At 43.9% G+C, this 17825-nt stretch overlaps 1 protein-coding gene and 1 pseudogene across 1 annotated transcript; one reads left to right on the top strand and one right to left on the bottom strand.

Annotated features, from left to right (window-relative positions):
- Positions 1–3763: 3763 nt before the first annotated feature.
- LOC121536277 lies at positions 3764–6732 on the bottom strand (annotated as a pseudogene).
- Positions 6733–11193: 4461 nt separating this feature from the next.
- Positions 11194–17619, top strand: LOC121536276 (zona pellucida sperm-binding protein 3). Its single transcript, XM_041843544.1, has 9 exons — positions 11194–11673; positions 11795–11913; positions 11990–12093; positions 12213–12390; positions 12625–12742; positions 14430–14521; positions 14609–14700; positions 16507–16656; positions 17445–17619. The coding sequence occupies exons 1-9, from the start codon at positions 11218–11220 to the stop codon at positions 17576–17578; spliced, it is 1443 nt and encodes a 480-aa protein (XP_041699478.1). The 5' UTR covers positions 11194–11217; the 3' UTR covers positions 17579–17619.
- Positions 17620–17825: the final 206 nt, after the last annotated feature.

The raw sequence follows: 17825 nt of genomic DNA on the forward strand, positions 1-17825 counted from the left end.
GGCTGAGATAATGAATGGGCTGGAAATGCCGAGAGATGAGTTCGGATTGGCCTGCCATGTAGCACGCTTCTGTCTATAACATGAGCTGGTCAGTATGTGTAGGTAATCCTTTCTAACACAGCTTTTTTTAAATATATAACACAGTAGAACTGCATAAGTGTTGCTCTCCACTTTCTGGAGGACCGAGTTTTGAAATCAGTATGATAGCTAAGGAGATGAAGAAAATTCTGCCGTTTGATTGCAAATATGCAGACGGAGTCGAAAAAAGAACACACAGAAGGCTGTTGTATAAAACACCTGTCTCCGGATTACATCTTCAAACTAAGGGCAACCATGGCATCCGTGACATAGAGGGAGAAGCGTCAATCCATGTATACGGGTAAGATAGTCTAGCTAGCTAGTCTAGCATTTTCAGATATTACAAGTTTCTAATTTTGTCAGAAAGTCGTTTTGATTTCAAGTTAAAGTGTACTGTTAGCTAGCTAGCTAACGTTAGCTGGCAGGCTCGCTAGCTAACGTTACGTGTATGATCTGTGTAGTAATATTATTCGTATCTCAGAGCAATTCGCATTGCTAGTTATAGCCTAATGTTAGCTAGCTAACATTGAACCTGGTTGGTTAGCTACCTGCAGATTCATGCAGGGTAGTAACATTAAGAGTTGGGATTATGGTTCATTGTTTAGCTAGCTAGCTAGCTAGCTAAACAACAAAAGACTCCACTATGCAAGTAACCATTTCAATAGAATGTTCATGGGGTCAGGATAACAACCTCTCCCTCAACGTGATCAAGACAAAGGAGATGATTGTGGACTACAGGGAAAAAAAGAGGACTGAGCACGCTCCCATTCTCATCGACAGGGCTGTAGTGGAACAGGTTGAGAGCTTCAAGTTCCTTGGTGTCCACATCACCAACAAAGTATCATGGTCCAAACACACCAAGACAGTCGTGAAGAGGGCACGACAAAGCCTCTTCCCACTCAGGAGACTGAAAAGATTTGGCATGGGTCCTCAGATCCTCAAAAAGTTATACAGCTGCACCATCGAGAGCATCCTGACTGGTTGCATCACCGCCTGGTATGGCAACTGCTCGGCCTCCGACCGCAACGCACTACAGAGGGTAGTGCGTATGGCCCAGTACATCACTGGGGCCAAGCTTCCTGCCATCCAGGACCTCTATACCAGGCAACCTAGTCATAGACTGTTCTCTCTGCTACCGCTTGGCAAGCGGTACCGGACCGCCAAGTCTAGGTCCAAAAGGCTTCTTAACAGCTTCTACCCCCAAGCCATAAGACTCCTGAACATCTAATCATGGCTACCCAGACTATTTGCATGTCTCAGTTGGTGTTTGCGCATGGAGCACTCTAACGCCCTTACCAGAGCTATAATCTGCCACTAGCTCTGGTCTAGGACATAGCTGGTAGCTAGCTAGCTCTAGTCCACACTAATTAGCTCTGGTCCAGGGCGTATCTAGTAGCTAGCTAGCTCTGGTCCGCACTAGCTCTGGTCCAGGCCATAGCTAGTAGTTAACTAGCTCTGTTCCAGCTCTGGTCCAGGGCATAGCTAGTAACTAGCTAACTCTGGTCCGCACTAGCTCTGGTCCAGGGCTAGCTAGCAGTTAGCTAGCTAATGTAGCTAGTGGCTAACTAGCTACTACAAGCTAACTAGCTACTACGCACTAACTAGCTAATCATGTAATTTACCACCTGTGCTGTTGGGGGCAGTAACGCATCATCCTCTCTGGCAACATTCAAGATCCTGTCTCAGCTCGTATGTCTCACAGCATCTGTGCCATGAAAAGGTATCTGCTGGAGCCAGACACTATTGGTATTTTTGGCTACTTGCTATTGTTTTATGCATTTATATTAGCAAGTGGTCTTTTGGAATGTAGAATGTGTGCCACATAATAAAATGTATAAATGTATTTCTTCTAATTCTGAATTATTTTATTCAATGTAATAGGAAAATATTACTGTTGATTACTTTTGAATAATAGCAAAAGTGCAGCATAGAGGCTAGTCATTTCATGTTATTGCTTTGCACTGGATTTATTCACATCCAGTAATAAAAGGCCAGAACCAGCAGCAGTGTGTCCCGTGTCCATTCAATCTACATGCACCACAACACAAGCAGAACCAAAACCTGTCTGGGGAGAAAGCGCATGAAATTAAATTGGATGTACATAAAAAGTAAAGTAACGGTAAGGTACACAGAAACTATTAAGTAATAGTAATTTACTTGGTAACAAAGGAACAGATCATTGCTTTAGAATAGTGTCAAGGCCCAGTAGGTACACTGAAACTATATAGAAATTACCAGCAAATTATATGATAACTTAAGTACAGCGTTAAAATAACTGACGATCGGAAAGTAACAGGAAACAGGTAAACGAGACGGAAACGACAAGGTAACTACCTAGCTACAAGCAAAGACCCAAAAGGTCAGCCCACAAAGAACAAGTATGTTGTTTCTCAAACTTTTGTTAAGGTCTTTCTCCAAAAGTTCCAAGTACATTCTTAATAAGTATACACGATGCTGCTAAGAGAAGGTAAAGTGGCCTCATACTTACTTGTGCTTATTGACCCCTATTTTTTTCTACATAACCAGGAAAATACATTGAACTTTATCACTATTTAGCAGCTACATACTACAGTATCTATTAACATGTCATTATTGCATTCTTACCTGTAAGGGGTCTAATGTAAGGTTCTACTGTTCTTACTTTCAGCAAATTAGAATTGCTATTTCCTTGACTGGATATTTTCAACCAGCGCCTTTAAAAACTGTTAGTTTGTGTGATTCACACCTGTCCTTTAGGCTTCAAACAGCACCAGGAAGGTTTTTCTGAATGGATGAGTGTTTCAGCTCCGAGAGATCCAGATCTGCTCACCCTGGCAAGAGTACCCAAGTCCTCCAATTGATTGGTAGGAAGGCTATTCTCCACACAGTCAGTGTGGGAGAATAAGAGCAGGATGGGTCCAGGTCTGGAGATCTCCCTTGACAAACATACCCTGGCCCAAACCCTTCAATATATAACTACCCTTCGAAAATGTTACATGCCAAACTTCAATTACACATTCAGGGAAAACTCCTGGCCCTACAAACGCATAAGCTCACCTTCCTGTGTTCTAGAACAGCAGTCCCAGATGAACTCCAAGCGCTCAGAACATGTTCCAAGTGCGCCTCTGCCGTGTTGGAAGGAGTGTGTTCAGCCAAAACGAGGGTGCTCCCACAAAGGAGTAAGAACAGAGGCCTCTTACACACCAAGCAGCCACAGATGCCAGGTATATTTGGGATCACTGAACAGTCACAAACATCCTAAAATTGAACAGAAGCAGCATATTCATAGCACAATGCATTAACTTAGTGCTGAACATGTAAACAAATGACTAGCGACCTTGCCTGTGAGAAGACGTCGCCTACACAGACATGGGTCTATGTCCTCCATCTCAAAGCTGAGGGCTTGGCGTGGCAGGGTATGGGCCCCTTTTTCTGTTGACCCAAACCAAAGCCACCTCTGGGAGAGGGGTTTGAGACCTCAAGCCAGCCCTTCAGTGGGAGATCGCATACAGGTCACAGCATGTTTAATCAGGCTGCTTTTGTAATGTATTGAGCCACAAAACTGTAATTACCATACAAGAGTAGTGAACTAACCTAACACCTGAATTTGTCAGAAGCTGCAGAGGAGTTTGAATTAATCAGTTGACCATGTATGAAACCTAGGTTAAAGCATTGAATAACAAGTGTGGTATTAAAGTGAACACCATTCAGTTTAAGGAAGCCAATCTTTATTTGTTATTTAGAGCATAAGCAGCATGTGTAGGGATGACAGTCCTCCAGTATCCTTCACACCCCAGCTTTGATCTGGCTGTTGGGTGGGAGGGGCTTGCCCAGGTGGATTCCGACAGACAGGCCAAACGCATTGGCTGAGTGCTTCTCCTGGACATCCTCTTTGAGCTGGAAGCCCCTCCCACCATCAAAGCTGTCAGAGGGTGTGAAAGTAAGCGGTACTTCTCCCAGAAGCCCTTGCAGCCGTGTGCGCCATGCCTCCAGCATGCTGTCCCGAGCATCAGCGGGGATGTGGGGGTGGAGCCCAGAAGATCTGAGGAGCCAGAACCTGGAAACCACAGTAGTGCAGGATGCCGTTCTAAAGAGAGGGAATGAACTTATTCAATAACCATGCTAAAGTATATAAAACATGAATTGATTTGTCCAACTGAAGCAGTCCTCCAATCGTTAAAATTAGCACTTTCCAACCTGGAAGTCAAATGCTTATAATAAAAGCAGACATCCAGTGGAGATAACATATAGAAAGCAAAAGCACGTTGCAGTACAGCAGTCTACATGCTGGTAGTGTCAGCCAAGCCTAACATACCTGCAGTGGCCACAGGGTGACATTCATGTCTCCATTGATACCATTGGCACTGAACATAGACTCCTGGGATCCAGTGGTGAAGGACAGCATGGCTTTCTTGTCCTGGAGGGAAACAAGGTGAGGAGACATTGATATGAATGGACCACAGAATGGGAGGAACCTTGAAGGAGCATGTAAACCAACCATTTGTGGTGTTATTAAAAGGCCCATTGCAGTAAATGTCTCCTGTGTCATTGTACAACAGCTGATGTAACAGTAAGAGCAAAATCTGAGTCATTTCTTGATCTACATAGGCCCTACATGCATCCCCTACCTTGAAGATGCCATGGCTTTCTTGTCCTGGAGGGAAACAAGGTGAGGAGACATTGATATGAATGGACCACAGAAGAGGAACACTGAAGGAGCATGTTAACCAAACGTTTGAGGGTCTTTAAAAGAGGCCCAGTGCAGTGAAAAGTCTGTCCCCTGTTTTGTATCACATTGTAAAAATCTGACATTTTAATAAGTGTAATTGGCTGATTGTATTTTCAATCTACACAGGACCTTCTAAAAATCAGCAGGTAATGAATGGGTGGAGAGTAGGCTTGCCAGGTGACATCACACCAGGCAGTAAACTAGTTATTGGCAACGCTTGGAACTTAGTTCAGCTTCCCTTCCCCTCTCCCAGACAAGCAAAGCAAAATTCTTCCTTGAGAAATCATTGCTAAAGCCATGTTTCTTTTTAAACATTTATTTTAAATGTAATACTGTTAGTGAAGTACTTAACCAGAAATGATTTAATCTAACAGCTGCATTGGGCCTTTAACAGTGACTACATCCCTTACCTTGAACATGCCCTGGCTCTACCTCTTTTCTGAGGTGTAGGCAAATCCTAGTGTGAGCACCCGGTCCATCCAGCCCTTCATGATGGCAGGAACAGTGAACCAGTACATGGGGAACTGAGAGATATGGTAGACACTAGTCAACAACCAGTACCTGGAATGGGTGCATTTCAGCCACCATCCCAAAAAATGAGCTGAAAGTCCTACACTATTAAAATTTGTTTATATGTTGAAGCCAATTTTTCTCACCTGAAATATGACAAGCTCCGCTTCAGAGAGTTTGCGGTGTTCCTCAGTGATATCAGCAGAGAGTCGGCCCTCCTTCCATGCCAGCATGGTCTCCTCTCCATACTGGAAGTGCTCAGCATCCTTCACCTCCCCTGATAAATCATAACAGACTGAGACTAAGCAAGTTGAGGTAGAAAAGAAAAAGCTCTTGCCAACAGAAAATTGTGACCTTAAGCATTTAATAGGCACTCAAGCTTACACACTTATCATTCACTACTGTAATTAAGTAACGCATGGTTCAGACTGTTACCAGTGATGTCGTCAACAGTAGCAGAGGCTTTAAACTTCATGGCGTAGAGGTCAGACACCTCCACCTTACAGCCCTGAGCAGTCAGAGCGGTCACAGCCGCATCTTTAGCTGCAGCGTTAAATGACCCAGTACTCTGGTGGGCGTACACGATCAGAACCTTCTCAGCTGCAACACGAGATCACAGATAAGTCAAACATGTCAAAGTATTGTAGTCACAACGCTTTGCTTACTCAATGAAATAAACTAGTTTCTCTAGCGTAAAGACAATGGCACCCAATCTGGAACAAAATCATTTAGGACTTTAACAAATAGTGGAACATTGATACCAGAAATCAGATGCAGCTTTCAAAGTACTGAGCTGAATGTACCGATATTCGTGTCAAAGTAATATCACGTGATCAGCGACATACAAAACCTAATTTTATCACTTGGTTATTCCAAACAGTTGCAAAAATCAAACTGATTTCACAGTGGTTCCGGTGCTTTCTTCAATGCCAAGCTGCTTTCAAAACACAACCTCAACTGGACACCGTACCTACAATGTAGTTATGATTTTCATGTAGCATTGCCTGAACAGTAGCTCACCAGGTAGAGTCAGGGTCCAGAACACTCAGGGAATGTTGTTGAAGCAGAGCAAAAGTATTATTTTGAAAATCTGTACATTGTAGTTTAAACAATGAGTATAGTATGCTCTTACACATCCTAAATACATTTCATAGATTCAGTTTGACAGCGAAAAAGGGAAGCATGAAAAAAGGTGCAAATTTGCAATGGTAAATCATTGTAGGCTATGAGGATTTCCAACTAACCGCTGTGCCATTGCTGACCAGCAGATGTCTCTAAAGTGTATTGTGTTAAATGCTCAGCGTAATTAACCGTTGTTCTGCACAATTTGGTGAAAGCCCAAAAGGCTTCAGAAAGCCTTGGTTCCCCATCACTAAAGACAGTGAAAATGGCACCCAATCTGTTACACATCACTCACCCATTTTGTTTAGTGCTGCGCTAAGAATAAAAGTGGCTTGAAGAGGAAACTAGCTGAGCAGAAGGCTGAGACTGCTACTTTTGTAATGCTTTTTGGACCAAACACACCCTCTTACACAGCTGCCTGTCAATCAGCAATCAAGCTAATCATCTGTCAATGAATCAATCAATCTGTCATCTCTCGCTCCCTCTCCCCGGGAGAAGCTCAATTGGATTTGTGCGACTTTTAGCTGATTGTGCCTGACATTTTATAGATAAAAGACAAGGAGCTTATGGTTTAGAAATATGTCCATGCTTTTCTCCTCTGAGAAAACAACAGCTGATTCAAAGGGGGTGTGGCAGATTTCAAAATGCTTCCATGATAGGGAGCCAAGAGGATATACTAGCTGGAAGGAGGCTTTCGAGGAGAGGAGGGCACTCTTCCGTTCGCCTACTAACAAATTGACACACTCCTCAACCACTTATCAGTTTCTGGATCACGGAGGAAAGGAGGACAGACACGTCTAGGAGAGGACAGACTTTTGCCCAATTGAGAATATACCCCCTCATCACAGTTTTGGACAGTGTTCCTTATTGCCTGCGAAGCATGCTAAGCATTGTTGAAGCTATTCTGGACAATATTTGTATCCTATGGTAAAGACCAATGTGGGACGACTGACCTAGGCCAACCAAGCTATATCCCTGGGTTTGCGTGTGTACATGCAATGTGCAGGTGTGTGTGTGAGCTTTTGTGTGTGTGCAGATAGGTTTCTAAAGGGAGGGTATATTTCTGGTAACGATTGAAGTTTACCAGTAAACTATCAGAATTTTGGTAACTTTCAAGGATTTTATGTAATTTATAACATGACATCTAGTGGCCTTTTCCCCCCAGATTATCACAGGTGTCTGTAATTATCTCTGGCCCTCTGTGTGGCCGTATCATATATAAAATAATGAAATAAGATGATTTTAAAATAGAATATTGAATGACAAAGCTGTGAAACATTATCCTAAATATAACCAATCAACTTAGTAAACACCATTGGTGTTTAATATGAGGGTTTCAGTGTGAAATATCCTTTATATTTTTACACACTTTTATTTATTTTCCTAGCTATGTCAGTATGGCTTTGTTGTAAATGTTTTGCCACCAAACTGGGGGCAATTGTGAAAAAAGTAAATAGTTGGAGGAGTTGCAAAGTTAATTGAAAATAATACAATTGTTGATTATGCTTTAATCATTAATTAGGCTATTTTCTCTTGAACCATATGGTCGATCCACTAAAAATACATGGACAATATGGACACAGATATAAAAAAAGTAATACTTTATATAAAAACATTTATATTTTGTTATTCAAGTATAGATGACCAAAGTTACCATATATTACCATAGTTTACCTGTTAATTACCAAAATTACTGAAAATTCTGGTAACTTTCGTAAATAACCCGTAGTTTTGCAACCCTATGGGTTGAGTAGTTCTGTGCTGTACTGTGTTGCTGCTGTAGTGTTGTTATACTTCCCCTCTCCAGGCAGTGGTCTGTCTCTCTGCGGTTAAACTGACTCACGGGATGCGGTCTCATGAAAAAGACCAACACGAAAAAGACAACAAAGGCTCGGCAGGCCTACATCTGGAGACACAGGCACACACACACAGACACACACACTAACCCTGTCTCCATGGGGGTACTAAGGAACAACTGCTACACATTAGCACTTGGGTACACATGCAAGTAAACACAGAATGAGCCAGAACATGAGTGAGACATATGGGTTCAGTTTGTCACCCTATTCTCTCCATCTCTCTATCTAGAACTATTTCTAAGTCTGCTTGACATCAGTACAGAACTGCTTTTTGGGGGAGTATTTTTGTGTGGGGTATGGATGGACTGGTACAGGGCATTGCAAGATGGTAGAAGTCCAGTGTGAAGATATAGACTGAACAAAAATATAAACGCAACATGCAACAACTTCAAAGATTTTACTGCGTTACAGTTCATATAAGGAAATCAGTCAATTGAAATAAATTCATTAGGCCCTAATCTATGGATTGCACATGACTGGGAATACAGATATGCATCTGTTGTTCACAGATACCTTAAAAGAAAGGTAGGGGCGTGGATCAGAAAACCAGTCAGTATCTGGTGTGACCACTATTTGCCATATGCAGCGTGACACATCTCCTTCGCATAGAGTTGATCAGGCTGTTGATTGTGGCCTGTGGCTGTGTGAAGTTGCTGGATATTGGTGGGAACTGGAACACGCTGTAGTACACGTTGATCCAGAGCTTCCCAAACATGCTCAATGATTGACATGTCTGGTGAGTATGCAGGCCATGGAAGAACTGGGACATTTTCAGCTTCCAGGAATTGTGTGCAGATCCTTGCGACATGGGGCTGTGCATTGTCATGTTGAAACATGAGGTGATGACAGGTGGATGAATGGCTTGAAAATTGGCCTCATGATCTCGTCACGGTATCTCTATGCATTCAAATTGCCATCGATAAAATGCAATTGTGTTCGTTGTCTGTAGCTTATGCCTGCCCATACCATAACCCCACCTCCACCATGGAGCACTCTGTTCATAACATTGACATCAGCAAACCGCTCGCCCACACAACGCCATACACGTGGTTTGCTGTTGTGAGGCCGGTTGGGCACACTGCCAAATTCTCTAAAACAACATTGGAGGCATCTTATGGTAGAGGAATTAACATTAAATTATCTGGCAACAGCTCTGGTGGATATTCCTACAGTCAGCATGCCAATTGCACACTACCTCAAAACTTGAGACATCTGTAACAAAACTGCACATTTTATAGTGGCCTGTGTAATGATCATGCTGTTTAATCATTTTCTTTATATGTTACACCTGTCAGGTGGATGGCTTATTCTGGCAAAGGAGAAATGCTCACTAACAGGGATGTAAACACATTTGTGCACAACATGTTAGAAAAATAAGCTTTTTGTGTGTATTGAATATTTCTGGGATCTTTTATTTCAGCTCATTAAACATGGGACCAACACTTTATATGCGTTTATATTGTTGTTCAGTGTATGTTTGGCCCATGCTGATGTGTTTTCAGGCTGTTGATAGCGTATAATGTGTTGCTCACACTGGAATGTTTCTCAGTTCACTGTAAAGGTACATGTGTTATGCTCGGTATGTTGTGAAGGTATGTCATATGTTTTGCTTGGGGATATGTTTATTGTGAGTCTTGCCTATATCATGTGTTGTGCTGGGGGGTATACACTGAGTATACAAAACATTAAGAACACCTGCTCTTTCCATGACATAGACTGACCAGGTGAATCCAGGTGAAAGCTATGATCCCTTATCTATGTCACTTGTTAAATCCACTTCAATCAGTGTAGATGAAGGGGAGGGGACAGGTTAAAGAAGGATTTTTAAGCTTTGAGACAATTTTGACATGGATTGTGTGTGTGCCATTCAGAGGGTGATTGGGCAAGACAAAAAATTTAAGTGCGTTTGAACAGGGTATGGTAGTAGGTGCTAGGCTCACCGGTTTGTGTCAACAACTGCAACGCTGCTGGGTTTTTCATCCTCAATAGTTTCCCCTGTTTATCAAGAATGGTCCACCACCCAAAGAACAACCAGCAAACTTCACACAACTGTGGGAATATTGGAGTCAACATGGGCCAGCATCCCTGTGGAATGCTTTTGACGCATTGTAGAGTCCATACCCCAACAAATTGAGGCTGTTCTGAGGGCAAAAGGGGGGTGAAACTCAATATTAGGAAGGTGTTCCTAATGTTTGGTATACTCAGTGTATGTCTCACTGTGTTGCAGAAGGTTAGGTATCAGACTGGGGCACGCAGGCTCCAGGTGTTTATAACAGCACAAAGGAAACATCTGCAGCCCACCTTTAAAAGGTCCCCTCTTATAACTCAGACCATGCAGTTTACAGAGTGAACAGACATCACAAACTCACATGACAACACTTTCATGTACACACACATTTTCATTCAGAAGGTGCCAATGATGCTCAAGGTTGGGAAATGGGAGGTATTACTGCCATCTTTTGGTCATTGTACAGTGTTACAGTGCATTTTATGAAAATGATCAATGGGTTCATGCTTGGTGTAAATACTGAGTGGAACAATTTAAGATATGAACATTGATAAATTTTTCAAGTTTTGCTTGTTACATTTGAAATCCATTTACAGAGACAAAGATGCCGATATTATCTGTGCTGAAAGTTCTCCCATGACGGATTGGTAAAAGCTATGTAGTGGAACCCTTGTTTTCAACCATCTTATATTGTGTTTAATCAGTGATAACTTCAAGGAAGGGGAAAAATACTAACACTTTTTCAAAGCGTAAGAACAGGGCCAATCAGTGTGTTTAAACAATGCTGACAGGTGTGTGTAATAATCTAAGCTGATAGGCAATTCACTAAACGAGAAACAGGGAGGAGTCACGTGACTATAAAATATGTTTTTTTGGACAGAGACAGCCTTATTGTGGTTGCTGTAAAGCAGACCATAGTTATAATAATAATCATGCTCATGGGGCAGCTGCAGAGAGCATCTCTATATTTAATTGTGCTTCTCTGTTTGGGCTGGGTGTGTGACGCACATTGGAACTCACAGAGAGGGCCTGCTAGACAACCTGTTTTATTGAGCTACGATGATGTGTCACCAGCTAAACCTGAGTTTAGGGAGCTAGTCCAGACCCCAGTCCAGTACCAAGCCAGGCCCCTGGTCACAGCCCGGCCTCCTGATCCCCAGTCAGTTGGGAAGGTGGTGCTGACCACTCCAGAGCTTGTCAGGAGTGTGGGGGCCCGTTGTGGGGAGAGCAGGGTGTGGGTGGAGGCCAAACTGGACCTGTTTGGGACGGGCCAGCTAGTGAAGGCGGAGGATGTCTCCCTGGGAGGGTGTGTCTCCACGGAGTTGGACCTCTCAGCCCAAGTCCTGCTGTTTGAGTCGGAGCTGCACACCTGTGGAAGTGTGCTGACTGTAAGGGCTTCAGTGTTTGGAATAGCTAACTAGTAATTTCTACATGTACTATGACTTCTTCGACTGCATAAGGGTTACTTTATATATGGTTTAGTACCTAGTGTATATATTTTTGTTTAAGATGACAGAGGACTACCTTGTCTATACCTTCACCCTCATCTACACCCCAACACCGGAAGGTGCCAGTTCCATTGTCAGGACCAATGATGCTACGGTCTGCATTGAGTGCCACTATCTGAGGTGAGTGGCGTACTGTAGTTTCAGATTGAATGTACCATTATACAATGATCCCTTCCCCTCTGCCTACCTACCCCAGGAGACTCAATGTGAGCAGCAATGCCCTGAGGCCCACCTGGCTTCCCTATGGCGCTACCAAAGTTGCTGAGGACTCCCTGTCCTTCACCCTCGCACTCATGAATGGTGGGTAATCCACTGAACAGTCTGGGCTTAATAGAGCACACCTACTGTTAATCCATCTATGCACAGCTGCTCTGTTTACTGTACAGTTTGAGAGTGCGTCTGTTTAAAATGTTTCCTAGATGACTGGCAGTATGAGAGATCGTCTAATGTCTACTTCCTGGGAGACATTATTTATCTGGCGGCGTCTGTGCAGCAGTATCACCATGTGCCCCTGCGTGTGTTTGTGGACAGCTGTGTGGCCACCCTGGTCCCTGATGACAACTCTGCTCCCATATATGACTTCATCCAGAACCATGGGTAAGGGCCAATATGAAAGTATATTTTCTTGTCTTTAAATGTGCATTATCCCCCTGCAGCAGTCTTGAATTTAGACTTACCTCAATGAGTTTGCTTTCCACACCTCACTCTTGTACTAAGGAAATGTATTTAAGTTTCCCCTTATCCCTGTATAGTTACGGTAGAACACAAGTAGCTACCAGCAGAAGGACCAGGATGTCCCATTACCCTCCTAACCTACCTCTGTCCCTCCAGGTGTGTAACTGATGCCCTGCAGACAGGCTCTGTCTCGCAGTTCCTGGTCCGCACTCAGCTGGACAGACTCCACCTCCAGCTGGAGGCCTTCCGCTTCCAGCAGCAGACCAGCCCCAATGTGAGTCACCTTGTCTGGGCTGCGGACAGGCCTGGGAGGGGGTTATCCGTTATACATTTACATTTACATCATTTAGCAGACGCTCTTATCCAGAGCGACTTACAAATTGGTGCATTCACCTTATAGCCAGTGGGATAACCACTTTACAATGTTTTTTTATTTTATTTGGGGGGTGGGGTATAAGGATTACTTTATCCTATCCCAGGTATTCCTTAAAGAGGTGGGGTTTCAAGTGTCTCCGGAAGGTGGTGAGTGACTCCGCTGTCCTGGCGTCGTGAGGGAGCTTGTTCCACCATTGGGGTGCCAGAGCAGCGAACAGTTTTGACTGGGCTGAGTGGGAACTGTGCTTCCGCAGAGGTAGGGGGGGCCAGCAGGCCAGAAGTGGATGAACGCAATGCCCTCGTTTGGGTGTAGGGACTGATCAGAGCCTGAAGGTACGGAGGTGCCGTTCCCCTCACAGCTCCGTAGGCAAGCACCATGGTCTTGTAGCAGATGCGAGCTTCAACTGGAAGCTAGTGGAGTGTGCAGAGGAGCGGGGTGACGTGAGAGAACTTGGGAAGGTTGAACACCAGACGGGCTGCGGCATTCTGGATGAGTTGTAGGGGTTTCATGGCACAGGCAGGGAGCCCAGCCAACAGCGAGTTGCAGTAATCCAGACGGGAGATGACAAGTGCCTGGATTAGGACCTGTGCCGCTTCCTGTGTAAGGCAGGATCGTACTCTCCGAATGTTGTAGAGCATGAACCTACAGGGTGTTGTCCAGGGTCACGCTAAGGCTCTTTGCACTCTGGGAGGAGGACACAACGGAGTTGTCAACCGTGATGGCGAGATCATGGAACGGGCAGTCCTTCCCCGGGAGGAAGAGCAGCTCCGTCTTGCCGAGGTTCAGCTTGAGGTGGTGATCCGTCATTCACACTGATGTCTGCCAGACATGCAGAGATGCGATTCGCCACCTGGTTATCAGAAGGGGGAAAGGAGAAGATTAGTTGTGTGTCGTCTGCGTAGCAATGATAGGCGAGGCCATGTGAGGATATGACAGAGCCAAGTGACTTGGTGTATAGTGAGAATAGGAGAGGGCCTAGAACTGAGTCCTGGGGGACACCAGTGGTGAGAGCACGTGGTGCGGAGACAGATTCTCGCCACACCACTTGGTAGGAGCGACCGGTCAGGTAGGACGCAATCCAAGAGTGAGCCGCGCCGGAGATGCCCAGCTCGGAGAGGGTGGAGAGGAGGATCTGATGGTTCACAGTATCAAAGGCAGCAGACAGGTCTAGAAGGACAAGAGCAGAGGAGAGAGAGTTAGCTTTAGCAGTGCGGAGAGCCTCCGTGACACAGAGGAGCAGTCTCCGTTGAATGACCAGTCTTGAAACCTGTTCTGGTCAATGCCTGTTCGGCTGATGGCTATAACTTAAAACATGGCAAATCTGGGCCTGTATTCAGTGTCTCAAAGTAGGCGTTCTAATCTAGAAGTATGTCCACCCTCAAATTCATTGTTATTTCAAAGGCCAAACTGATCCTAGTTCAGCACTTATGAGACACTTTGAATGTGGGCCTATATGCACTGTCTTAGGATTGTTGATGTAAATATCTGAAACACAAAAGGGAATGTATTTGAATTGGGGTGTGCACTGCATATGGTGTGTGGCGTCCAGATTCAATTTCCACCAGTTAACAGAAATCGCTCATAGATCTACATCACCTGTCGCCTGAAGGCCACTGTAGCAACTGCTCCCCTAGACATGGAGCACAAGGCCTGCTCCTTCGCTTTAGGATCCAACCGGTATGTATGGGCTTCTCGTTGGCATGTGAATTGTTAAGAGGCCTATCAATGGTATAGCGTCATGATTCTCGCTCCACTCTTCTCCAGCTGGGTAGGAGCTGATGGGGATGATACGGTGTGTGGCTGCTGTCAGACTTCCTGTGGCCAGAGGAAGGGGAGGAGTCTGCCCTCTGATACAGGTATGGGTTGTGTTCCCGTCAGACGATGCTGACGCATGCCAGGTCTTACAATGCCTGGAAAGGTATTTTGCATATCAGCTAACATGTTATAGCAATCTGGTGCCCAACGACGTGGTACGCAACCATTGGTTAATGAATGCAACATCTGAGTAGGGGAATGCCACCGTGGTCTAACCGCTTACCTGAGGTTGTAGAAAAGCATAATTGCACCAGAATGAATCTGACCTACAGTTGAAGTGGGAAGTTTACATACACTTAGGTTGAAGTCATTAAAACTTGTTTTTCAACCACTCCACAAATGTATTGGTAACAAACTATAGTTTTGGCAAGTTGGTTAGGACATCTACTTTGTGCATGACACAAGTAATTTTTCCAACAATCGTTTACAGACAGATTATTTCACTATCACAATTCCAGTGGGTCAGAAGTTTACATACACTAAGTTGACTGTGCCTTTAAACAGCTTGGAAAATTCCAGAAAATGGCGTCATGGCTTTAGAAGCTTCTGATAGGCTAATTGACATCATTTGAGTCAATTGGAGGTGTACCTGTGGATTTATTTCAAGGCCTACCTTCAGAAATGAGCCAAGACCTCAGGAAAAAAAATTGTAGACCTCCACAAGTCTGGTTCATCCTTGGGAGCAATTTCCAAATGCCTGAAGGTACCACGTTCATCTGTACAAACAATAGTACGCAAGTATAAACACCATGGGACCACGCAGCCGTCATACAGCTCAGGAAGGAGACGCGTTCTGTCTCCTAGAGATGAACGTACTTTGGTGCGAAAAGTGCAAATCAATCCCAGAACAACAGCAAAGGACATTGGGAAGATGCTGGAGGAAACCGGTACAAAAGTATCTATATCCACAGTAAAACGAGTCCTATATCGACATAACCTGAAAGGCCGCTCAGCAAGGAAGAAGCCACTGCTCCAAAACCGCCATAAAAAAGCCAGACTACGGTTTGCAACTGCACATGGGGACAAAGATTGTACTTTTTGGAGAAATGTCCTCTGGTCTGATGAAACAGAAATAGAACTGTTTGGCCATAATGACCATCGTTATATTTGGAGGAAAAAGGGGGAACTTGCAAGCCGAAGAACACCATCCCAACCGTGAAGCGTGGGGGTGCTTTGCTGCAGGAGGGTCTGGTGCACTTCACAAAATAGATGGCATCATGAGGAAGGAAAATGATGTGGATATATTGACGCAACCTCTCAAGACATCAGTCAGGAAGTTAAAGCTTGGTCGCAAATGGGTCTTCCAAAGTTGTGGTAAAATGGCTTAAGGACAAAGTCAAGGTATTGGAGTGGGCATCACAAAGCCCTGACCTCAATCCTATAGATAATGTGTGGGCAGAACTGAAAAAGCGTTTGCTAGCAAGGAGGCCTACAAACCTGACTCAGTTAAACCAGCTCTGTCAGGAGGCATGGGCCAAAATTCACCCAATTTATTGTGGAAGCCTACCCAAAACATTTGACCCAAGTTAAACAATTTAAAGGCAATGCTACCAAATACTAATTGAGTGTATGTAAACTTCTGACCCACTGGGAATGTGATGATTTTCTCTATTATTCTGACATTTCACATTCTTAAAATAAAGTGGTGATCCTAACTGACCTAAGACAGGGAATTTTTACTAGGATTAAATGTCAGGAATTGTGAGAACTGAGTTTAAATTTATTTTCAAAGGTGTATGTAAACTTCCGACTTCAACTGTATATGGAGAGGAGTTGGCTAAGTGATTTCAATGGCTAGATTAGCCCTAAACAAGAGTAATGTGTGACTGGTGTTCTTCTCTCTCCAGATGTTGAGTGGGAGGAGGATGCTATACTGGGGCCCATCTTCATCCAGGACACCTATGTGAAATGGGACAAGGAAGTACATGCTGGAGAGCAGCAAGTGCAGGCTGAAGCACAGCACTCTCATATGTTGGCTGAGGATCCATCTGAAGCGGGTAACTAAGCTACAACACTTCAACTTTACCGTAACCTATTAAGGATCGGACCCTTTTTTTTTCCATTTTCGCCTATAATGACATACCCAAATCTAACTGCCTGTAGCTCAGGACCTGAAGCAAGGATATGCATGTTCTTGGTACCATTTGAAAGGAAATGTGAAATTAATGAAGGAGAATATAATACAAACAAAAAACATGCCTAATTTTTCTTTATTTCATCATTTTTGACATGCGAAAGGCCGAAATATAATATTGCAGTTTAGGCGTGTGGAGCCAGAGACAGCAGGAGTTCAAACTGTAGAACCCAGTTCTTACATTTTGAATATAAAAATGGATTTTATCAAACAAAACTTTGCTACATTTTATCTCTGGGACCCTTAGGATGACAAATCAGAGCAAGATTACTGAATGTAAGTACATTATTTACCTTCAGAGGTGAATGTATCAAACCAGTTGCCGTGATACGTTTTTTGTTGTGCACTCTCCTCAAACAATAGCATGGTGTTTTTTTTCCCTGTAATAGCTACTGTAAATTGGATAGTGCAGTTAGATTAACAAGAATTTAAGCTTTCTGCGCATATAAGACATGTCTATGTTCTGGAAGGTTTGCTGGTTTGTACAACAGTCATGCCAATCACGTTCGGGCACATTAGCTCAACCATTCTGTATACGGGACACTGATCCCGTAGAGGTTAACCAATTTATTTGCGTGTTACAATTCAAATTGTTCCATGTAGCCTGAACAATGTTTGAACATGTTAAATCCAAGTCCTTCTACATCCTAGGTGTCTCTGCAGAGGCAGCCGTGGTGGGAGTGGCGATTGTGTTGGGCCTGCTCTGTGTGGGCGTCCTGGTAACCGTCCTGTACAGGAGGAACAAGCCCAATCCCTACTCCTGTGATTTACCCACAACCTTTTAACTGAAAATAATAATAAACATGGCAGCAATGCCTTTTCTCTACCCACCTGGTTGCTGATTTGTCTTTGCTTGGAGGGGGTTCACTGACTTAATGTTCAGATGGCCAGCAGCATGCATGATGGGCTACTTGCTGCCACTCTTCTCCACTAGATGGAGACAGATGTTATCATCCTGTGCTAGTCGAGTGATTTGGGACTTATCTTAGACTTTATGGTTGAATCATTTGGTGTCTCATTGAATGTGAATAA

The sequence above is a fragment of the Coregonus clupeaformis genome, chromosome 23 (assembly GCF_020615455.1).
Source record: "Coregonus clupeaformis isolate EN_2021a chromosome 23, ASM2061545v1, whole genome shotgun sequence".
NCBI classification, from domain to species: Eukaryota; Metazoa; Chordata; class Actinopteri; order Salmoniformes; family Salmonidae; genus Coregonus; species Coregonus clupeaformis.

Coding starts and splice junctions, on each gene's coding strand:
- LOC121536276 (XM_041843544.1), top strand. CDS start 11,218: ATGCTCATGGGGCAGCTGCAGAGAGCATCTCTATATTTAATTGTGCTT. Junction 12,391..12,624: donor GACTTCATCCAGAACCATGG/GTAAGGGCCAAT, acceptor CTGTCCCTCCAG/GTGTGTAACTGATGCCCTGC. Junction 14,522..14,608: donor TTCGCTTTAGGATCCAACCG/GTATGTATGGGC, acceptor ACTCTTCTCCAG/CTGGGTAGGAGCTGATGGGG.